At 41.3% G+C, this 24,957-nt stretch overlaps 1 protein-coding gene across 3 annotated transcripts in view; it reads right to left on the reverse strand.

Moving 5' to 3' along the window:
- Positions 1-24,957, reverse strand: part of TH (tyrosine hydroxylase) — a 57,453-nt gene that overhangs the window by 13,603 nt on the left and 18,893 nt on the right. For all 3 annotated transcript variants that reach the window (XR_004537541.1, XM_033927858.1, XM_033927859.1), the window contains exons 3-7: positions 13,065-13,239; positions 10,490-10,578; positions 10,139-10,206; positions 3,749-3,799; positions 882-1,027 (exon numbers count right to left, since the gene is read on the reverse strand). Coding sequence is in view for 2 of the 3 variants with exons in the window: in XM_033927858.1 (XP_033783749.1) it covers positions 882-1,027; positions 3,749-3,799; positions 10,139-10,206; positions 10,490-10,578; positions 13,065-13,239 (529 nt within the window). In the remaining variant the exon portion in view is untranslated. The remainder of the gene's footprint in view (positions 1-881; positions 1,028-3,748; positions 3,800-10,138; positions 10,207-10,489; positions 10,579-13,064; positions 13,240-24,957) is intronic.

Raw genomic sequence — 24,957 nt, forward strand, 5'->3', positions numbered from 1 at the left:
TGTTGGCCTTAGTTTTATTTAGATCAATGCCGTGGTCTACCACGATTTAAAATACCATTAATTATTCAACAAATTTACCCAGACAAATTTTATTTATTTAAAATACTTCCATCCTGTATTATCCGCCATTCTCAGCAAATTACATTTAGGATGGATGTTTGAGCAGATGAAGGCTGTCTGGAGCTGGGTAATGCTAATATTGTGCTGCTTGATAAGTCTTTGGGCCTGATTCTATAAATGGTGCCTAGTGGTGCTTAACTTGTAGATGCTGCTCCGCCTGGTTGTCAATTGACCACATGGTGCCATCTATAGAATCTGCCTAAAGCAGACTTAGGCATCACTAAGCGTCCTAGAGTAGGTGCCAGTATATTAGGCCAAGTTTAACTTACCTAATTTATCGGTGCCTACTTAGTGATACCTAAGTCTACCACACCTATTCTCCATCCCGAACTGAGCCTAGTTTTCAGGTAGGTGTCATTAGGCATCAGAGGGTACCTCGGGCATTGCTAGTTGTCACGCGGATATCCACGCACGACCCTAATTAGCAAATTAAAATTACTTTTTAATGGCATGCTCAATTACCATACCAATTAAACAAGTTATGGGCAAATTTTAGTTAGGCGTCGCTGGGTATCCGTGATTAGGGCACCCGGGGGCATCCAACATCGGTGCCGTTTACAGAATCGGCTGCTTTCTGCTGGCTGAAGGAGGAAATGTTGGGTTGGGCCAGCAATAAAGAAACAAGAGAATTTCTGACAATGCTCGCATTGTCAGAGCTGCTTAGCTTCGCTAGAAAGGATGTGCAAGCGAGCAACTACAGGACCCGGAGTGCTAATGACTGAACCCCTCCCCCCCTCTTTCAGTGTTCTACCCGTACCCACCTTTAAGGAAGGAGGACACGTCCTCCAGCTGGGGGATGCTGTTCTCGCTGTAACCGCTGAACCTCTCGAGGAGCTGAAAGGCTTCCCAGTGCTCCCTGCAGGCATGTGTGGGGTACAGGCTCTTCAGCGTTCGGTAAACTTCTCTCCTGCCACGAGCAGAGACAGGGAATGGTCATTGCACTGTTGTGTTGCAGGAGGACATTTTCATGGTTTGCTAATTTTGGATAGGTTTCAGTGACTGATTCATTTTTATATCATTTATGACCTAAGTGGTTTACATTCAGGTACTCGAACATTTTTACTTATCTGTCCCGGAGGGCTCACATGCTATCTGATGTACCTGGGGCAATGGGGGATTCTTCTAAGATCGTCATAAGCACCTGACCTTTACTTAATTCGTCTGGGATTTATGTTTCTGTCCCCCCTTCCGCTCCTTCCTCCCTCCCTACCCTACTTCTCTTCTTTCCTCAAGTCACCTGAAGAAGCCCTTTCTGGAAACGTCAATCGCTCCTCCTAAACTTACTTGCTCCACTTCATCACTGACGCTGAAACCGTGGATTTAAGACAAAGTTTTATTTTATTTTTCTTTCCAGCTTATGATTTATCTTTAATCTTATCTATTGTTTTGCCTTTTGTCTTTGTTTTGTTCTATTTCTATCATTTAAATTTCTCCAGAATTATACTGTTCAACGTCTCCCCTTTCTGCTTCTATTCCTTTCTCTCCTCTCTTCTACCTCCCAAAGTATTTAGATCAATGCTGTCTTGTTAAAATGTTTATTTTATTTTTATTTTTCCTCTAACTCTACTTTTCACTTCTCTATTACCCTCCAGGTACTTTAGTTAGATTGTGAGCCTTCGGGACAGTAAGGGAATTTTTCAAGTACCTTTCCTATTTCTAATCTTAATGTATATTTTCTGTAAACCGCTTAGAACCTAACGGATGTAGCGGTATATAAGAAATAAATTACATTACATTACATTACATCACCTAGAGCCTGTTTAGGTGTGCGCGACACACAAATATTAGAGTGACTTGCCCATGGTCATAAGGAGCAGCATGGGATTTCAACCCCCAACCTCAAGGTGCTGAGGCTGTAGCGCTAACCGCTGTGCCACATGTGAGACTAGGGAAGCCTTTACTAAAGTGTGCTGTTTTTAATTAAACACGCTAAGTTCAAAGGCTGAAGGTAATTGTTGGATGTGTCCAGCATGTCCTTAACAATTACCCACAAAACATTTCACTAGCATGCATATACCTGGTTGCAGGGCTGGTGTTGGGGTGGGGAGTGCAAATAGGGCAGCTGCCCTGGGCCCCACAACTCCAGGGGGCTTTCGTGGGCCAAGATGTCTTACCCTTCTTCCCACCTGGTTCCAAAGCCCTCTCACCTGCAAAGTGTAGGTGGGAAGGTCGCCAGCGTGGCAGCAATTCTCTAGGGCTGTCTGCAGCCTCCTCAGCGCTGTTCCTCTGCTGCAGTCCACCCCCTCTGCTGCAACTTCCTGTTTCTACTCGGTTTCAGCAGAGGAACAGCGGAAGAGGCTGCAGGTACCATTAGAAAATCACTGCCATACCAGTAACCTCCTTGCATTTTTACTGGTGACGGGGACTTTGGAACTGGGTGGGGGAGTAAGAAAGGACCCACAGGGGCTCCCTGAAGCAGCTGATTTTAAAATGAAGGGAGAGATGCTGGATGGGAGAACATTTGGTGGATCTGGGGATGGGAGGGAGGGAGGGAATGAGGAAGAAGGGAGAGATGCAGGATGGGAGGGCAATTGGTGGGTGGGGAAATCGGGGCAGGGAGGAGGGGGGACATAGGCAGGGGGTTTAATTTCTGCCCTGGGTCCCTGCATGTCTAACAAAAGGTTGGGAGAAGGAAGGATAGATCACTATAAAGCTAAGTGACGTTCTTCTGGTTTTATATTGAAAACATTGAAAAATTGTAGATTAAAAGATTGATAAAAATGAGTTAAAATAAATAGATTACAAATATACAATAAAAGTTGGACTGACAAAGAGTTAAGCAACCGGTAGCATCGTGTGCCAGGCTGTAGTCAGAAGTTCCATACAAATGATAATATTGATTTCATCTGTCGTCTACCTTATGGTGAGACATTAGTGGAGATATAGATCTGACATCCTTTATGTGACATTGATAGCAGTGCCATCTAAGGTGCCCCACTATTCTGTTGGGATGTGGTCAATCCATTGCTATGCTGGCACCTCCAATGTCCACATGGAAATTAGGATGTTTAGAACATGGACGTTTTTGTGTTTGAAAATGACCCCAAAAGTTGACATCCTAAAGGCCAAGACGTCCATATAGGTAATTTTCATTAAAACATTTAGAGGTCTAGCGGTTTCGATAATGGATGTTTCCTGCCCCGATATTTGAACAGCTTGCAGGATACATCCAAAGTTGGATTTAGATGTAATATCAAAAATGTCCCTTCACGGCTGTAAACATAGTCATGAGGCATGGATATTGAAGTAGGGTCAGCTCAGAGTGCCTGAGCTTGATTTTTGGTCAAGGAGTCCACTTTCAGATTGGCCTTGGAGGCTACAAGACATATCCGTAGCTCTTAGGTGGGAAGGGATATGGGAGTCCCAGCTATCGCTCAAGTGGAAGGATTTAGGATTCACATTAGCCACACTCTATAGGGAGCTAGTTTGTGCCCACTGGTCAAGGACTTTGTGTGTGATGCCTGGACTAAGAAATTGTGAGGAGATCTCATAAAATAGGGGAACCGCAGGGAGTGCTCAATGAAGACTCCTGAGACCAACAGAGTCCAACAGAGGCTGTTTTCCATGAAGGCAAATGTTCAAACAAGCAGAGAACCATTGCCAGGCCCCAAATGAAATGGGTACTCACCAGGTTGCAATCTCTTCTTGTGCGTATTCCACTCGAGGGATAGGGTCCCCACTGTGAGACAGGAAGAAGCAGGTGCAGTGAGAATGGCAGTCCTAAGTAGGTTACAGTACAACTTCAGATCACGAGGGACACCCTGAACCAGTTCTTGTTTTTACGGGGCAATTTTCAGAAACCGCTCTATATAAATCAGCCGTCTGAAAATTGCCCATTCTGTACGTAGGTGCAAGCAAGTGCATAAGTTTCAAGGTTTTATTCATTTACTTCTAGGCAGTTTACAATCTTAATATAAAACACCAGAGGGTGGTAGAAAACTGGAACGCTCTTCCGGAGTCTGTCATAGGGGAACACACCCAGTAGCCCGTTCTCACGGTGGCCAATCCGGGTCCCTAGTACCTGGCCAAAACTTAAGGAGTAGCAACATTCCATACAGAATTTCAAAGAATAGCAAGATTCCGAAATCCCAGAGAGTAACAAGATTCTAGAATCCCAAAGAGTAACAAAAGATTCCGGAACCCCAAAGAGTAGCAGCATTCCATGCTACCGATCCAGGGCAAGCAGTGACTTCCCCCATGTCTTTTTCAATAACAGACTATGGCCTTTTCCTCCAGGAACTTGTCCAAACCTTTCTTAAAACCAGCTACGCTCTTACCACATCCTCTGGCAACGCGTTCCACAACTTAACTATTCTCTGAGTAAAAAAAAATTTCCTCCCATTGGTTTTAATAACTTCATCGAGTGTCCCCTAGTCTTTGTAATTTTTGATGGAATGAAAAATCGATCCACTTGTTCTACTCTGCTAAACCTCTAAATGCCTACATTTTTGTATTTTCAAAACTTTGCATACCCTATTTTTTTTTTTAAGTAGTAGAACTGTACTTTGAAATAAGTGCAAAGTCCACAGATTACAAGTACCTGCTTACTTTGCAGCTATGCCCCCAATTTATCTCCTGCTGCATGGACGCACTTGTAGTCTGGTTTTGCTGAGAAAAATCAGTGCTATAGGCCTGTTCATGAAAAGGGGCAAACAAGGAATAAGCCGTCCCTTATCAATGTAACACATCTCCTGACTAAGAAATCCTTTACGAAAAGATATGATAGAATTAGAAAGCATATAGAGAAGGGTGTCCAGAATAATAGAGGAGATGGAACAATTTCCATTGAGACAAGGATATTTTCAGTAGAGATGAGTGGCATAGAGTAGAGATGGCTGAAAGAAGATATGCTAGAGGTCTATAACATAATAATTGGAACAGGTAACCACAAATCAGAGAAGGGGTGGGTGGTTGCAATTCGGATTTGAAAGGGGGAGTTAAGAATCAAGGGATTTTGTTGAAAATGTTGAAAAATGTTGAAAAAGGATCCAGAGCAAGCAGTGGCTTCTCCCATGTCTGTCTCAATAGCAGACTATGGACTTTTCCTCCAGAAACTTATCTAAACGGCATCCACTATTCAGGCAAACTGGGAAAATCCCTTCTCTTCAAAATCACAGGTCTTTGGAACGACCTCACCACCCCGCTGTGGAACCTGAGCTCCCTTCAGTTATTCTGCAAACAACTGAAAACCTGGCTTTTCAGCAAATTGTAGCTCTATCCTTCCCCCCTTTCTCTCCCCCCTTCTACACATAAGTTCATGTAATCCTTTTTCTTCTTCTCTATCCACTATTTTAAGTTCTTGTAAACCGTGTCGAGCTCCATTCTCATGGAGATGATGCGGTATATAAACTTAAGGTTTAGATTAGATTAGATATACAAAAATTATATTAGAAATTTGTTCAAAAAGCACAGTAGTAGCACATATGCAGTGATTGGATGGTTGGGCCCAGTAACAGGGTTTATCCCTAGCAGGACCCCATGTTTCTGAGAATATGTGTGTAATGGATAGATCTGACTGTGGAGTGCACATTTCCACCATCTTTTCTATTTCACTGCATGACCGAGGGGGGAGGGGTTAAGGGTGTTTGGGGTGGGGGATAAGGGGGAGTTGTGGGTAGATAGGGGGTATCTGGGGGGTTTGAGGGTAGGAGATTGGTTGTTTGTGGAAGGACATGTGCCAGGGCTCATAAGAGTCCTATGGTTCTGGGATGGGGGGGGAGGTAAGGTTGAGGATTGTTGTTTGCTCTTTTTGGAACGGTGGAGAATAGTCTCGCTTTTAGGCACCTGCTTCCTTTTCATTTGGCTTGGATGGTTAGCCGAATCCTCTTTATTTTTCTTGGATTGTGAGGTCCTTTGAAAACATTCTTGTTTCGGAAATTCTTATCCTGCAACTGATGCTATTTTCTTTGTTTTCATCTAATTGTATTCTATAAGTGGTATGAATATTTAACATTTTTCTAGTAGTTGACATTTATTGTTTAGGGGGAGGGGGATCGGAAAGATTTTCGAGCTCAAGAACTGTTCTGTTATCTGTTGGACTCCTGTGAGGGAATGTTTTGTATTGATTGTTGTCTTCTTATAATCATTGTGGGGGAGGGACCCAACAAAAAATTTGATGCTGGAAGTTATTTGTTCTTATATCTGCAATATTCTCGTTTCCAGTTGTCTCTGGATTTCATCAATAAAAATTGTTTGCAACTAAAAAGGTTTCACGAGTCTTGCACATATACACATAGTAATATAGTAAACGATGGCAGATCAAGACCTGAACGGTCCATCCAGTCTGCCCATTAGTTATTCTCATTAGAAATACATGATTAAGTTAACTTGTCTCTTCTTTGATATTTCTGGGCCATAGACTAAAGTCCACCTGGTATTGTCCTAGGTTCCAAATGCTTAAGTTGCCATCTAAGCTCACTCCAACCTATTCAACCACCCCGTTATTTACAGGATATCCCATGCGTTTGGACTATATAATGCTCTGAATGAACGCCGCGGCCATCTTTCTTGATAGCCAGTGGCAGTAAATGTATGGTTGAGGATTAACCTTATCTCTTGGTGAGTTGAATACTTAGAAGGTTCAAACGTTTTAGAGATTGTTTGGGTGTGATTTCTGATGGTGTGTGTGTTGCTTTTCAGTTCCCCCGACCTTGAAAAAGAATTCCGAAACGCGTCGGGAAGGGGAACCGATAAGGATTTAAGTTAAGTGATGCACTTTTAAACCTTTTTCTATATATAAGCTATTTAAGCCATAATAAGTTATATTGATGTGAAAATAGAAAAAATCTCTAAAAAGCAAAAAAAAGAGAGAAAAAATCTTTTGAAAAAAATATATCTCTAAAAAAACATATTGAGTACTTTCCATGTATTGGGAATGATGAAGAATTCCAACACCACTGACTCGTTTTGAGAAAGTGGAATCAGAATTCCCATTGGATTGTATAAGATATTCTGAGCGTAATTATTATTGAGGCTAACTCGGTAGGTGCCATTTAAAGAATCGAGCCCCAAATGTCATGGGGGGGGGGGGTTCCTGCTTGTTTTACATTACATTACATTACATTACGGATTTCTATTCCGCCTATACCTTGCAGTTCAAGGCGGATTACAAAAGATTTGACTGGACATTTCCAGTGATGATCACATTACAGAGGATTTTACTGGACATTTTCCAGTGAGGATACAAATTTTTTTTTTTTTTTTTTTTTCTTGGGGAACTTATGGGTTGGATAGAGAACTAACAGTGCTTAGCAGTGTGATATTAGCAAATGGAACACAGTTAGAGTAGGCAAGATTACAATCTTTTTATGGTCTGTTTACTTGAAGGGTGATTAGGTGTGATACTTGGGGGAGGAATGACTGATGGTAGATGAGTTCTGTCGAGGTTTTCATTCATTAACAACATGAAACAACATGGGAATATGTTGCTAACATTTCTCATGGCATTGCAAATGGCAGCCCATCCTTAGAAGCAATTACTACAGTATTCAGTTTTGGATAAGGTCTATTCTTTTCACACTACAAAAGTCTGCTACAAAACGCTACTCAGGATTAATATAGATTATTTTCTAGTCAAACTTCATTCTGCAGTTGATCCCGAAATTCACTTCACATGCACGGTCATGCCTTTCAACTGCAAACTGCCAAACGACGTTCCTACTCCTACTGGAATCGACTTCCCCCCACAGATCAGATCCCTTGAAGGACTCCTGAACTTTAGGAAAGCAATAAAAACATACTCCTTCACTTAACTCCCCTGCCCACGACCGATGGATCATAAGGAAATGTATATTGGTAATAGATCCTTGGTATATGTTACGTCAAGATAAAAACTTGTATTGAACTATGGCAAATTGTAACCTATAACGGTATAGTTATACTGTATTTGTATGGTGAATGTGAGGTTTGACTCCTGTTCAGAGCCCAAACGTTCAATTCTGAGAAAGAGCCAGCAGGGGGAGCTCTATGAGCATGTATGCTTTTAGGGACCTGGAAGTGAGAGCTGATAATGCTGCAGAGGTCCTGTATAAGTGTTGTAATACAGAAAATATGATTGTTTTACGATACAGTTTTGGATATATTTTTGGTGGTGGTCAGTATCATATAGATAAAAATAATGAAATGTATTTTCTGTTACTTAACGTTATAGACCCCTCTCTGAGAGGTATTTTCTAGGCAATTTGTTGGAGTAGTGAGCTGCTGCTGTCTATTGGAATGTAATATATGGGAGACTTAAAACAATGCTTAAAAATATATAATCACATATTTGAACAAGTAAAAGAGGGTTCTGTGTATTGCAAGAATGTTTCTGAGCACAGAACATTTGGTTCACAAATAACACTATCGGGCTCATAATCAAAAAACCTAGATGTTGAAAAAGCAGCTTAAATCGGCACCCTAATTGCCAATAATCAAAACCATCTTTCTGTACGTCTAGCAAGGTGTTCCGGCCTCTTTATGTCCAGAGCACGAGATGGGGAGGTAGAGGCGTGTTATGGACGAGCTTTGAATGGTCTCATTGGCGGGTTAGACATGGACGTCTTGCAGCGATAATTAAACATTTTACAAGATATCCTGGATGGAACTTAGACGTTTAGAACTAGACCTGTTTTAGAAGCGTCTAAGTGCCACAAAGGTATCCAAACTGACCAGATGACCACTGCATGCATCAACGAAAGACACTCCCACACTCCTCCAGTGCTCATTGACCTCCTTCCGCATAGGGTTACCATATGGCTCCAGAAAAAGGCGGACAGATTGAGCCATCCGAGTTTTACTTCCATTGCATTCAATGGAAGTAAAACCCAGATGTCTCAAACCGTCCTCCTTTTTCTGGAGCCATTTGGTAACTCAACTTTCACCACACAAAAATGAGAACAGAAAGGTACATTCCATGTCTCTATAATGGCAGCATCTGGTATGGGGAAGCCGTCCTCTTTTTTTTCTGGAGCCACATGGTAACCCTACGCCAGGATCCTCGCTCAACTTTGGGCTGAAACCTGGTGCAAATCCTGGCACTCAAGCTGGGCACTGATCTGCTCTATTTTGCATAACAACACAAGAATAGCCTTACTAGGTCCATCAAGCCCAGTACCGCCCATCTTAAGGAAAGGCCCCATTTGCAGATCCACAGAGAAACACCTAGGCGCTATTCTATAAATGGGCGTGTGTGTTTTCCTGTGAATCTGCTGTTTTTTTTCCAATTTCTGCCCCTTGTATCTATTTGAACACTTTTTTGGTGCCAAAAATTTGGAAACAGCACCTAATGTTAGGTGCCATACACAGAATACCCCTGCAACTCTTTACAAGGGTTCTTCAAAAGGTTTCCGTACTTTCATATTTTCACGGGAGAAGTGATAGAATGTCATGTGACTAGTCAGTAAGGTAAGCCAGCTCACCTTGCAGGTAGTGATGTCATTTGCTTTTGAGATATGTAATAAATAGTATTAAAAAAAAAAAAAAGTGGAAAAGTTTTGAAGATCCCTCGTATAATTGCTAAAGTAAGCTCACTAACTAGCAAGGAACCCTTTACAATCTGTACATCTACGTTTAAAAATGAAGAGGAAAGGCGAATATTGTTGACCACAAACCCTACAAATTAATTATGTATCCACTTCAGGGGTGACCCTCATCCCCAACTACTGAGAGGGCTGCTACATAAGAAAAACAAGAATCTAATTATTACTGCTCTGAGTAACAATTTTCTCACTTGATGCCTGTCTTCTACCATGAGAAAGCTGTGAATCCTAACAGATTAGTATTTATTAAAGGGAAACATCTGACCACTCATTTTGACTTGAATTGGTGGCTTAGTAGAATCCAAGCTCCGCTTTCAATTCAAGCCATTGTCCAGCAGTCAACCCTGCCAGGTCCTTGGATGCTGATTGAATTGAACACACATTAAAGAGACCGGAGAGATAATACTCGGAGCCTTGTGGCCGAGAGTTTGTGGGGAGTGGCAGACAGCAGTTTCCCTGAGAGCCTCCCCTGAGACCAACACATCCCCGTAATGCCTTACTGTTTATAGTGGAAGGCAATGTCTGCGATCATTTTTCTCCGCTTACGATATTCTTGGTCAGAAAAGCCCTGGAAGAAAATAGAGCAAGAATGAGTATAAGGGAAATGCTGAAGAATGAGAGACAGAGAGAAGAACTGTATGGAGACTGGGAAAAGACATTACAAAGAGAGAATAAAACGTAAAATCTTAGTGAGGAATCGCATAAATGTTGGCAGCTGAGAGATATGTAAGAAGATGAGAAACAAAGATAAGGACTGAGACAGCCCAGAAAGTTTAATTGTGTTTTTAACAGTTATGCTGATGGAATTCATTCTTGAGAGCTAAGCCAAAAAGAGTTAAGAAATTGCTCACCGGGTGATCCAAATCCAGGTCTGGATCAAACTTGTTCACCAGATGATGGCACTTGTCTAGATCAGAAATTTTCTTCGGAAACCAGTGCACTAAAAGGAAAGAGAAAGAGTCGGGGGAGGTGAGCCATTTCCAGATCGACGATGTAGTCATGACTGCTAAGGTGATAGAGCCAAGGTTGTATGTGCTTCTAGACCTAGTCAGTAGAGGCAGGGCCTCCGTCTACATCTCCACCTGCATTCACTGACAAAATGCCATTCTTCTTGCAATTCGCAATAATTTGAATAAAATAGAGTGGAAGTTATCAATGTAGGTTACCATTAAGATGTTGTTTTACTATAAAACCCAGTTATTAATAACTAGGTCTCTTTGCAAAAAAAAAAAAAAGATTTGTGCTAAAATAGCATGAATTAGTGGTAAAATATAACATAGCATCCCTCCATAGGGTGAAGAGTTTCAGTTCTGGTAACCAGAGTTGGTATTGTGATGTCATAATGCCTCATTCCACCAATGCCTATAAGCCAATCTTATCAGTGATGTCACAATGGCTTCACTGTCCCATACTGGGTTCACTGTTATGATTTCTAGCAGCAATTTCAATTTTCTAAAGACATTTTATATTTAATTAAGGGGGGGAAGTTATCAGTTTGGGCTACCATGTTGTTTTACGGTTAACCCCAGTTATTAGTAACTAATCCCCTCTTTTACAAAGCTGCGCGGTAACGGCCCCGAAACCCATAGAGATTTAAAGGGCTAGCTCAGCTTTGTGAAAGAGGGGATAGGTCTTTTTGTAGAAAATGAGAGTTATGCTGAAATATCGTGTTAGTGGTCAAATAACTCTTAACAGTAGCCCACATTGATAGCTGTAGAATTTATTAAAATTTAGAAACCCCCAATATCTCCAGGGAAAGCCCAGCCCTCAGTGCATTATCCAAAATGTGTCTGTGCAGTAACTCATGATATCATCTTGATATTGAGTTCTGGTAATGGCACTAATGTTGGCTCAATATCTGCACCTGGTCTAAATAAGATCATATATCTTTATTTGATCGAAACGCAGCATTGACTTGTAATTTTCTAAAGGTAGATATTCAAAGGGGTTTAACTGGACAGCACAAGCTCCTGTCTGGTTAAACGCCACTGAGTCAGCCAGGTGCCGATTTTTAGCAGCATTTAATTGGTTAATGCCACTGAATATCCCTAACCAGTTAGGATAGGGGCAGTCAGGTTGGAGCCTGGGCGGAGCCAGTTAGTGACAGTATTAAAAACATACAAACATGATGGCAGATAAAGATCAAATGGCCAATCCAGTCTTTCCATCTGCAGTAACCATTATCTCTTCCTCTCCCTATTGGCTAAGGCTCTTTACACTTGCATTGTGATGTCATAGAACTTTATGGTTATAGAAACATTGTAATATGATGGTAGATAAAGGCCAAATGGCCCATCCAGTCTGCCCATTCACAGTAACCATTATCTCTTTCTCTCTCTGAGAGCTTCCACGTTCCTATCCCAGGCCCTCTTGAAATCAGACACAGTCTGTCTCCACCACCTCTTCAGGGAGACTTTTTCCAAGCATCTACCACCAAAAAGTATTTCCATAGATTACTCCGGAGCCTATCACCTAACTTAATCCTATTCCGTCTGCTAACCAGATAAGTAAGCACATAAAGTAAGGACCGCAAAAAGGTTGTCCTAACTTTATGTACCAGGTTATCTGGGCAATGGTATGAATATCAACTCATGCCTAGTTTACTTCTGGGTCAGCACACATACCTGGATATGCAGTTCCGGGAGTTGCACATGGCCCAGCATTGAATATCCAAGATTATATTGGCCATAGCTGTAAGCAAATTACAATTAGCTCACTGCCATGAGCTGAATATTACCCCCATTTTATTTGTATTTCTACTGTATTTATTAAGGGGCAATCATTCATAGCTACCATGTTTCCCCGAAAATAAGACCTACCCTGAAAATAAGCCCTAACCCATAAATAAGCCCTAGTCTCTGGATTTGCCAGCAGCAGCGCTAGGTCTCATTTTGAGGGAAACACGGTAGTTAGCCAGATTGCAGCATCTGCAACCTGGATCACCAATGCTCACCAAACCTAGTCAGTGATAGATAAAGCCACCGAATATCCAGAAATTCAGAAAGTTTCCAGTTTTTCTGTCCTAACTTGTCAGGGTAGTTACCAGCCAATCCATGTCGCAAGTACCTGGCAAAACCCAAATAGTAGCAGCATTCCATGCTACTGATTCTGGGCAAACAATGGCCTTAATATTATTCTAAAGAATATTCATTTTTGTTATGAGGATAAAGCAAACACAGAAAAATTATGGAAACGGACAAGTTGCATGGGCTAAACCAGTGGTTCCCAGCCCTGTCCTGGGGGACCCCAGCCAGTCAAGTTTTCAAGATATTCCTAATGAATATGCACGAGAGAGACTTGCATACCTGTCACTTCCATTATATGCAAATCTCTCTCATGCATATTCATTAGGGGTATCTTGAAAATCCAACTGGCTGGGGGGTCCCCCCAGGACAGAGTTGGGAACCACTGGGCTAAATAACTTACATTTGTCCTCTTTTGCACTCCGCACATCTTCAGAGATCCTTTTGATGGAGCTGACCAAGGTGCTGAGATCTGAGCTGTGAACTTCACAACGTATAAAGTATTCCAGTTCTGTCACAGTGTCCTGGGCCTTCTTACAGGGTCTCGTCTCTAGGTGATGAATTTTGGCTTCAAATGTCTTCAGGAAAAAAACCCCAAAACAAAACCAGAGATGATTAGACATCAGTGATTACAGGTGTTCATACCATAAGGGTGATTCTATAAAGCAGCATCTATTTTTAGGTGCCAAGAATGGAGCCTAGCCTATAAAGAAAAATAGATTCCTATTTTTCTTTATAGAATATTAACCAAATAGATCAATTATACACCTATGTTTTAGGCATGAGTGACTATATTGTATAAGTATAAACATAAATTATAATATTTGGTCATCTATGTATGTAATTATGCACCCTGCACATGTTCTGCCCAAACTCTGCCCATTGAAATGCCGACCTGCAAAATACGGACTATCAAATATTGTTGATATTACAGAATGGTGTGTAGCTAGAGACCTGTCATATGCATGCAAATGACTAAAATACTGGCACTTATGCACATAGATCTAAACAGCCTCTTATAGCACGGCCCCCTATATGCTAATTTATGCACAAGAGGTCAGTATTAGTGTTAGACAGCAGGAAGCTGCATAAACAAGGGTATTATAGTTATTTATGAAAACCATAGAGCTAGTGCTGTGATTTGTGCTTCCGTGCCGTGTTTTATTTGTAGCGCACAGCAGCTTGTGGTGCGTGCAGCGTGCATCAGCTTGTGCGTGTGGCAGGAGGGTGTCCTTTGAGGTGCTGCGAGGCGTCCGGCTGCTACTGCTGCACAGGGAAGTGGAGGGGGAGAGGGAAAAGGCAGGGGGCAGGCAGCAATCTTGGTTTGCTTGGGGGGGGGGGTCCAGAGAGAGATAGGCAGGGGGCCAGGGAGACAGACAGACAGAAAGAAAGACAGATGGACAAGGGGCCAGGGAGAGAGACAGACAGAAAGAATGACAAACAGGCAGGGGGCCGGAGAGAAAGACAGACAGACAACGGCCAAGGAGCAAGAAAGAAAGACAGATCTATTCTAGCACCCGTTAATGTAACGGGCTTAAAGACTAGTAACTTATAATAGTCTATAAGCTGTTTCCATATGGAATTCCCATCTATAAAGTAAACACTGTTGAAGATAAATTTGTGTATATTTGCAGTATAGTACATAGCTGAATTATTATTTATGTACATACTTGTAAATGACTAGAAGACCAGCATTTCTGAGCATATGTGCTGCCTAGTGTTGGACAGTCCCTTATAGAATTATCTCCTTCGTAGGTGAATTAGCACACACTGTCATGCCATCATGGTAACTCTTCCTGCAGCTATGTGCTAATTCATTCAGTAACTGCTCGCTGGGCCCCTAAGACTTTCCCCACATTCAGTGGCATGCTTATGAGGAAAAAACGTAGCAAATCAGACCCTAAACATGTAACACGTGGCCCTTAATGATACTAAGTGTTTGTTTATGGTTACTATTTTTCTATTAATAATAATAATAATAATAATAATTTTATTTCTTAATATACCGCTATACCATAAGTTCAAAGCGGTTTACAACAAGATACATACAGTGAGTATGTGAAGTGCGGAGAAAAAACAGTTTGAACTGGGATACAAATTACAAATGGAAGAGAACCAAGTTGTTTTGAATCTAAAGATGTGAATAGTCAAAGACTGATTTGAGTTAGAATACAATTACTAAAGGGAAGAGCATGAGTAATCTAGAATCTAGAGAGAAGGCGATTGAGAAGAGGAAAGTTGGAGGGATTGGACATGAATTAGGATTAGAATTTGTTAAATAGATGGGTCTTCAGAGATTTTCTGAAGTCAGCATATGAGGTGGCCTCGAGTATGGGTTTTACGAGCCATGTGTTCAGTTTGGTTGCCTGGAATGATAACATTCTGTCAAGGAACTTCCTGCAATGGCATGATTTCAGGGGAGGATAATTAAAGAGATTTATTCTGCGGGAGCTCTTGTTAGAGATGTTGAGGATGAATTGAGAGGCAAGGTAAGTTGGTAGCAACCCAAAGACTGCTTTGTAGCTGATGCAGGCAAACTTGAAGAGAATTCTGGATTCCACCGGCAACCAGTGGAGCATCTGGAAATATGGGGTGACATGTTCCCATTTTTTTAAGCCAAAGATTAGCCAGACCGCAGTGTTCTGAATTAATCTCAGCTTGTTAAGTGTCTTTTTATAGGCTCCTAGATATATAATGTTGCAATAATCCAGCATACTCAAGATAAATGAACTTTAAAAGTGTGTAATCAAAAAACACAATTTCTTCCTAATTTATTTACCTCTTAAAGTGCATCCTCAGAAGATTTACATATGCAGAATTCAAAGCTAAAATTCAACAGTAATACTTTTCTTCAAGGGAAAGTGTCCACTTGGGGATTGGGGATGGAAAACCTTCCATATGCTGAGAGATTGGAAAAACTTGGTCTCTTTTCCCTGGAGAAGAGGAGACTTAGAGGGGATATGATAGAGACTTATAAGATCATGAAGGGCATAGAGAGAGTAGAGAGGGACAGATTCTTCACACTTTCAAAAAATAAAAGAACAAGAGGGCATCTGGAAAAGTTGAAAGGGGACAGATTCAAAACAAATGCTAGGAAGTTCTTCTTTACCCAACGTGTGGTGGACACCTGGAATGCGCTTCCAGAGAATGTAATAGGGCAGAGTACGGTACTGGGATTTAAGAAAGGATTGGACAGTTTCCTGCTGGAAAAGAGGATAGAAGGGTATAAATAGAGGATTTCTGACAGGTCCTGGACCTGTTGGGCCGCCGCGTGAGCGGACTGCTAGGCATGATGGACCTCAGGTCTGACCCAGCAGAGGCATTGCTTATGTTCTTATGTTCCACGTATTGCTTAATAGTTTGTACATTTTCACACCATTTACAGTAACTCTCCTCTTCCAACCAATCTTCAGCTTCCACCTACATGCTCACCCTTTCCCATTAACACTAACATCTAATCTCCTAATTGCTCATGCCTAAAATGTATAGAAAATATCTGTTATTTCCATAAAACTTTGCTTATGTTTATTGAAAACTTCTATACTGCTACTAATGACTGGGGAGTCAACTTGTGATCAGGATAGTCAAATGTTAGCAATTTACCTATTTAAAATGTAAAAACACTGAATTTTCACCTTTTTCATTCTTATAAAATCATAAAAAGTAACATATGAATCACAAAGAATATGTATTTATATTTAAGTTATACAAAGATAACCACAAAAGATTTAGAAGTGAATACTTTTTTTTTGATTTGCAATTACATTATAAGTCACTTTCTCAAATCAACCCCCAGGTGTAGTCTCCCATCATATTCTCATTATATTGTCCTTGATAGTGGTATTCAAAGTCTAGTATATCCTGGTGGAAGCACTCACTTTGCTCCCATGTTCTCCTTGAATGTCTCAAGATGAAGCATCAAGGACATGGATTTTGAGATCCTGCAGCCCATTTTACTGTAATTCTTCACCAGATACTCAATGAACTCCATGTAGTTTTTGGCCTTTGATTGCCCAGGAAGCCCCAAACCATTGCAACAAAGTTGTTCCAAATCACTTTAAACTTCCTGGTTAGCTTTTTGGGAAATTTCTTGCACTCCAGGATCTTCTTTATCTGTGGACTGACAAAGACACCAGGTTTGACTTTTGCCTCACCTTCTGGGGGTCCACCAGTGGTTCTCATTTGATATTGTTTCTCCCCACAGAGAACTTGATCCACTTTGACCAGTCCTGCCTTTGGTAGTGCACCTTTGTGTCCCTGCTGACCCAAAGGCAGAGACAGTAGGAGAACTTGGTAAAACCACCTTGAAGACCCATTAGAAATGACACCATTTTGAAGTCTCTTATGATCTTCCAGCACCTAGTAAGATCTTGATGGCGTTATAATCCTCCTTGAGGTGCACTGAGTGAGCCAGTGGAAGAGATGGTTACTTGTTCCCATTATGGAGCAGCACAGCTTTGATGCTCCTGGATGAGCTGTCTTGATGAGTGAAGAAAGTGGAATAATCCTAATGACATTTCTCTAATCTGTGACTTGCACACTTTCATCCAACACATTCCACTGCTTGAGCCTAGCCATCAAAGGTTGGCACTGGACTTGATGAGACCAAGATCTCTGATCAAGTTGAGGATAGGCATGCGGGATCTCTTAGAGAGAGGAAGAGATAATGGTTACTGCGGATAGGCATACTGGATGGGCCATTTGGTCTTTATCTGCCTTCATGTTTCTATGTTTCTTTTTGGTTTGGATAGTATGGGTTTTTCTCATCAACTGCACCACTAATATTGTAAACTAGATCTACAACATCTCCCTCACTCTGATTTCCTGCTCTCTTCTGACTATATCTACTCTCTCTCGGGGGGGGGGGGGGTGGATATGGGGAGCTCAGGGCAATGGATGAATGAATGTCCGGATTTGTATTTGCAGATGAATACTTGTCGGTTTGATGTTTGGAAGGGTCCACCATGCAGAAGTAGCAGTTGCTTGAGAGGTCAGTGGATTCCTGCCAAATTCATGGGATAGCAAACTTCATGGCTCTTTTCCCCCTCTGTACCATCCTGTGGAAGAGCACAATTTAAATTGTGGTAATGAAAACACATTTATTTCACCTATGACTAATGTGCATGAGATTCTGACAACATATTTCATATATGATATATTTTCAAATAACATTGAAAATTTTAAAATTTAAGACCCTCTATTATGAAGCCACACTTTGTTTGCTTTTAATCACCAGCTGCTGCATGACACTTATAGTGCTGGAGCTTTAACTACAGCAACCAGATATTCAAAAAGCAAAACCCTAACATGGCTTGATAAAAGGGGGGCCTAAATGTTTTAAAAATGAAACATTCTAAAATTTTATAGCAGAAAATTCCACTTTCCTAATGGGAAACAAAACTGTCTTACCTTTCAGAGTATTTTGGGCACGTTCACATGTGAAGTGAGGTGCCCACAGTTTGTCTTGATCCCCAACAGGCATGCTTAAGTATGCCTTGTAGGCATCACACATCTTAGCAGATGCTTCGATGGAGTACTTTTCCCCTCTTGTCTTGATAAATTGTTCGCATATATAGCACAATGCATTTGCTGGAAGTTTTCAGTCTCTGGATGCCATCTAAAATAATGCAGATATGTTACCACTTAGGTAGTCGGAACTGAACTGAGCTGATGGGCTTAAGATCTCTATAATTATGCTATACTACTATTTATATTGATGGAAAGTTCTAGTAAGTTCTTGAAGTTACTCTAAGGACTTTTTTATTTTTTTTTTTTACTAAGGTCTATGGCCAAGATTAGCACAACAGGCTCTTACCGCTAATTTTGGCCTGCAGCAATTCAGAAATTGCCACAGGTCAACAAAGCACAGCTTATAGGCATGTCTGCCGAGAGGCAGGTTTCTGCCCACAAACGCAGACGGTAAAGGCTCTTGTGCTAACTCAGCGCAGGAGTTTTATCACAGTGCCCCAGTGCATTGTGGGTATTCACTCCCACACCATGCCCCTTCCTCTGCCCATCTCCGCCCACAGCTGCAGTAATCCCTTCCACTTGAATTAAGAACATAAGAACCAAAGGTCCATCATGCCCAGTATCCTGTTTCCAACAGTGGCTTAGCTGCAGGTAAATCTTTTTATCCACAGCAGCACGTGCGGCACACCTGTAGTATTATTTGCTGCATGGCAATTCCCTACTGCATCTTAGTTACAGGGCCCCTAAGTTTGCTCAGCTTGGAATCAATCTGGAATGTTCTGCAAAAAAAAGGTGAATTTCATATTAGTGTCCTGGTCAGAAAAGCAAAGTTTGAGGGGAATTGTAGCCATTTTCTATACTTTTGCGACATAGGCAATTAAGAGAGAGCAATTATTACCCGGGAACAAAAAAAAAAAAAATATTGTCATAGTGTAATCAAACTACCATGAGAAAGCAAAATGACAACAGAAAAAGAACCTTATGAGCTGAGCTTAGCTCTGTCCATGGTGCTGTACTCCAACTACATTGGAGACTGCATTAAACTCCCTCAGCAGACTGCTCCTGGAAGACTGGCAATATTTGCTGGTTACATTTTCATTAGTTTTATGACAGCCCGATACTTTTTTATCTAATTTACCAGTTAAAGAAGTCTTCTGAGTACACCAGAAGCACTCATGAGGTACTTTTAGCCACTGGCAGGTGGCTGTATGAGGAGCTTAGCAGTTTGCTTCAGGCTAGGGGGAAAGAGATTGTAAGAGTGGGTTTCTGGGGTTTCTGGTGTTTATCCAATAAACACCTATTTTACTTTTTCTGGACAGGTAGTATTTGATCAGTTGTTATTGATTTACAGCCTAAACTCAGAGGCCCTATCTATTTGTGAATCACTATCTATATATCTTTACACAACAGATTCCACTAAGGTCACAAAAAGATAGGACTTTTGATTGAAGGCTTTAATCAATAAAAAAATGGTAACATGCCACTGGTGTAAAAAAAAAAAAACCCCAAAAACTAACAGGATACAGAAGATGAAAGAGTGAAGCAAACTGGAAACAACCACAGCAACTCACTGGTTCGGGTTCAATTACAGGATGGCAAGAGAGCCTACAAAGCCATAAGTACATAGAATATTTGTGAATGTCCAGCTTAAGAGTCAATCTAGACGGCATTAGACTCTCTCCATAAATGATGTGCTGGAACCTTTCCCCTGGTACAAGCTCAGTCAATGAGGCTGGATAAAATTGAGGAAGATTTGAAAGCCCAGGGGGAAAAAGTAATACACCCAGACCAAAAGGTCCAAGGGTTACAATCTTCTTTAATGCAAGATAGACTATTGCTGGTAAGGAAAGCTGAGAACTTTGATAACTAAACTATATAAAAGCTTTGAATCATAGGATCCTAAACTTTCCTAAATTACTTACAATGTCACTTAAGGAACTATTCTATAGATTTTTGAAATAAGTATTTAAGTACCCTGTAGATGGACTTCCTCCTCTTCAAAAAATATATTTCCCTTTGATCTCAAAGAAAAAAGTAGCTTCAGTTCTCACGGCTCAACCTGATTCCCCTAGTCCATTGAACATAACAAGAATTCTGGAAACTTCTGGGGACGAAGTTATAAGTCGCTCGACACTTCTGGTTATTTTTGTTTTTCACCAGGACAAAGAATCACTTTCTAGGCTCTTCTTTAGGCTGAAAGAGGTGATTTTTTTTTTTTTAATAGCAATATTTCCATGTTTCCAGATGTCTCGAAAATAACACAAACCAGGGGAAAATGGTTTCTAGAAATGAGACAGTATACATATACATACATATATACATACACACACATATATGTGATATAAATTTAAAAAAAGAAAGAAAATGAACAGCCACAGGAGGAAGCAAATTCAGGGTCTTTGGCCCTCTCAATTCCAAGGGGAACAGCACATTCTTACTCATGGAGTACAAGACAGTCAGGGAGGGATCACCAGACAGTCCATAAAATAGCTTTGTTTCCTTCATTGATTTTCCTGCTATAAGAAAGAGGAAAAGTGTAACCCCTTTTACTCCCACAGGAAACAGGGCAACAATCCAGGCAGGCTTAAGCCTACTAGAATCCTCTAGCTCTTCAGTATTTGATTGTTACACGATTAGAAATGCAAGATGGAACAGACGCCGTCACCAATGAATTCAATTTAAAACTCCAGCTTTCTAATTTATCTTTCAAGTTCCCTGTTGCACCATCCTGGCATAATGAAAAGATTAAGCTCTATTTTGACAGCTTGATTGTGTTAAGCAGACACAGCCTTCAACATGTAAATGTCATTCCGGACGTCTCTTCTCATAGCCTTCCTGTGCATGAGCAGAGGGAGCTGGAGGTATGATCCTCTGGTTTCAGATAGCGCCTCACATTCGCCATCTGACAAGCCTTTGCACAGCGCCTGGGATGTGTTCACACAAAAGGCCTAGCAAGAAGGAACAGCATTAACTCAGGCAGTAGACATCTTCAGTCCATGCCTATTGTTTCAGGACGTATATTTTTCTGTATGATTCTCACATCAAGAGAGACTCTTACAAGTGTGTGTAAGCTGGGATTTAGTTATATGCGGTATATAAATTTTTTAATAAATAAATTTTTACCCAGTGAATGGATTTCGAGGTTGTGATATAATTTTTTTTTGGGGGGAGGGGGAGGGGGGTGAAGCCTGTGACTTTCCTTTCTGCTCCTGTGGTTTCCAACTCAATTAAAATTTTGAAGCCCGATGCTACCCCTGCTGTGGCTATGGCATAACGTTATTGATTAGATGGGCAATAATAGAACTTTTCTACAGATGAAATGTCATTTTACCTCCAGAAATCAGAGATTTCATTATTTTTCATCCTCAATGCAAGGAGAGAAATACATTCCATTGATATTTAAACTCTGTGGCTAGCATTGCTTTAAAATACTGCCCTTAGCATATAAAGTTGTACCCAGGCATTCGTGCCATGCCATACATGGATATCAGGTTCCACCGATATCGATTCTGGGCTGTGTCACTTGAAGCCCAAATGCTGAAGTTATGACAATCTTATTTTGATTGTGCGTGACAACGCTGCGGGATCACGTGGCGTCTCATGATTCACAATGACAGGTGATACCGGCAAGAGTTTGAACTAGAAGATTTAACACACTGGTTTCAGAACAAGCTGATAAGCCTTTCATGGGACATTTTTTTTTTTTTTTTGCTGTTGCTTAATCGGAACGTGTGTGCTGGGGAGAAATTTTGTATGCCAGGGCCCTTGAGATAGCTTCATTGCTAAACAGGGCTGCAGTTGGGTCTGGCTTAACTTCTTAGTATTGATATTATCTTATGCCTCTGCTTTATTTTTTTATTTTTTCTGTTTTTTTTAAATTTTATGTTTATTGAACAAGTGTTCTGAATTGCTTTTGCTTTTTGGTATTTTGTATAATGTCCTTAGTATCCCTTTGTTTAAGAAGAGGAAACTTGCATCAGTATATCATTACATGACGATGGATAATTTGTGATTTACAGTAATTTTGTGTGTGTATGGGGGGAGGGGGGGTTACAGAGACCAATGACTGTGATTAGCCCTTAATGTGGGGCATTGTGTGCTGAAATATGTGGGCAATTTTTCTGAGGTCTCTTTTTTTTTTTTTTTCTCCACAAAATTTTTTAAACAATGCAATTAACTTAGGGATCTTTACTATATTTCTCCTTTTTGGGTTGTTATTTATTTTGGTCACACCATCAGAAGAGAAAGATCATTGGAGAAGGGCATCGTGTTTGGGAAGATCAAAGGAACCGGGCGAAGAGGGTGACCTGCAATCAGGTGGCTGGACACGTTGAAAATAACAATCTGGATGATGCTGGAGGACCTTACCGGACTAGCACAAAACTGATTTCTTTTTAGATCTGTAATTCATCAAGTCGCTAGGACTCGAACACAAGACAATGGCACCTAACAATACCGAGATAAATTCTGATTTTCAACCTAGATAGTGCCAAGGTCGTCAATAAGAATTTTCAGTGGCATTATGAATATCTGGGCGTGGGCACAGTGAGAGGCTACTCCTACCTGGCTAAGTGCAGCTGAATATCGAAACTAAGTCAACGTGGCCCCCTTCAGAAGGAAAGCATTAGGTCTCAAAAACTCATGCTCGTCATCCTTGGTTAATTCTTACTTTGTCAATAACAGGCTTCGGAGCCATCAAAGAATCTTTAATTCCTTCATGTTAATCACAAAATTCATGCCTGTCCAGAAAGACAAGGCACAGAACTAACTGTGTCACTGATGACGCCAGTGCTGCATTGTGATATGAGCCATGAGCTGGGGCTGTGCAAACACCGAGTTATAGCCAAGGTCCACACAGAGAAAGGAGATGAAGGATCTACAGACAGGATATGTCATGCTTTTGTTGCAAACTCAAGATAATTGATTTTGCTTTGGGAGTATATCCTTCTGTCACCCCTTCACTGTTTTCACACCTCCTCCTCATCAATAACATACCTAAGCATGTCATTACAGCAACAGTCTAGGAGCCTGCAATCATGGGCCCTGAATCTAGGGCTTCTGCAAGTCTAGGGCTGTGCAAGGGAGGCATTCCTCATCCACTGTCTTCCCTATAGTGGCTGTGGCACAGTGGACAGTGTGGGGATGCTAGAGTAGTGTTACACAGACCAAGATTCCAGCTCTAGGCATTCCTGCAGAGACCATGATTTCCTCACCCAGAGGCTACAAGTACTGCTTCCAAAGCATCCCTATCTCCAGCTGACCCAGGGAGCAATAGATATGACATAGAAATTGAACCATGCGCCTTCCACGTTGTGATCTACACAGCATGTGTGGGTATATGTGAACCTCAGGAAAGAATGACTGGAGATTGCTCCTGCCCTGGGACTGGGGGAAGTGGGGAGCAGGGTTATGGATTGAAGTCTATATCAAAAAGGTGGGGTTTCAGTCTGCTTTTAAACAAGGGAAGGGGCTTGGCAGACAAACTCAGGTAGTTTATTCTGGGCATAGATGAAAGGAATGAAGTCTGGAATTGGCAATGGGGGAGAAAGGTACAGTTAAGAGTTCTCTGGAAGAAAGAGAAGAGAGGCGAGATATTGAGGGGCAGCAGAATGAATACACTTGCATAGGAGCTTAAACTGTATGTAAAGGCAGATAGGGAATCTGTGAAGTGATTTAAGGAAAGGGGTGACATGAGTGTAGCGAGGTTGGTAGAAGAGGAGTCGTGTAGCAGAGTTTTGCTCAAATTGCATGGGGGGAGGTGGCACTGTGGGAGACCAGTTAGAAGTAGATTACAGTAATCTAAGTGTGACGTTATAAGAGTGTGGACAAGGGTCCGGGTAGTGTGCTCAGAGAGGCAGGGGTGAATGTTGGTGATGTTGTAGAGGTAGAAGTGACAGGCATTAGCAGTTTGTTGGATGTGCGTAGAAAATGAGAGGTTGGAATCGAAGACGACTCCATGGCTGCAAGCAGAGGAGACTGAAACGATGACGGTATTATTTGCAGAGACGAGAAAGGAGGGAGAGGAGCAGAGGATTTAGGAAGAAAGTGGAGCAGCTCAGTTTTGGACATGTTTCATTTCAGATGGCGACAGGACATCCACACAGCAATGTCGACCAAATAGGCAGAGACTTTTTCTTGGATCTACCATAAATTCCCATTTTATAAAGGGGACAAATATGTACAGAAAAAATGTTCGTGTTAGGTTTTACACTAGTTCAGTGGCACACGTTGGTTTTTCAAAAGTTACCCCCTCTTTTACTAAGGTGCGCTATGCTTTTTAGTGCACGCTAAACATGCACTAAACGCTAATGCATGCATGTTATCCTATGGATGTGTTAGCAATTAGCGCACATGTTGATTTAGCGTACGCCAGTCGCGTGCTAAATGCTTAGCGCACTGTAATAAGAGGGCCTTAGTTTCAGCTAGGGATCACATGACAGATTAAAGGAGTCGTCCTCATTAATCCCACCTCCAAAATGAAACCAAATTAAAATTGTGGCATCACTTTAATCGGCAACATTTATACATTGGGGGGGCTTGTGAAATGTACAAAATTGCATGTGAAAATGGTTCCACCTGCATGTGGAAGTTGTGAAATTGCCATTTCCGTGTGCAAGTGACAACACCTCCACTTGGAAGCTACTGGATTCGTGGAGGGGCATAATCGAAAGGGACGTCTAAGTCCGTTTACGTCCATCTCGCAAGTCGTCCAAAGTAAAAAACAGCTTAAGACACATTTTCGAAAGATACGTCCAACATTTTTTTTCATTTCGAAAATCGTCTAATTATACGTCCTGCTGATCTGATCGTCCAAGCTGCTAAATCAT

This window comes from Geotrypetes seraphini, chromosome 19, assembly GCF_902459505.1.
Source record: "Geotrypetes seraphini chromosome 19, aGeoSer1.1, whole genome shotgun sequence".
NCBI classification, from domain to species: Eukaryota; Metazoa; Chordata; class Amphibia; order Gymnophiona; family Dermophiidae; genus Geotrypetes; species Geotrypetes seraphini.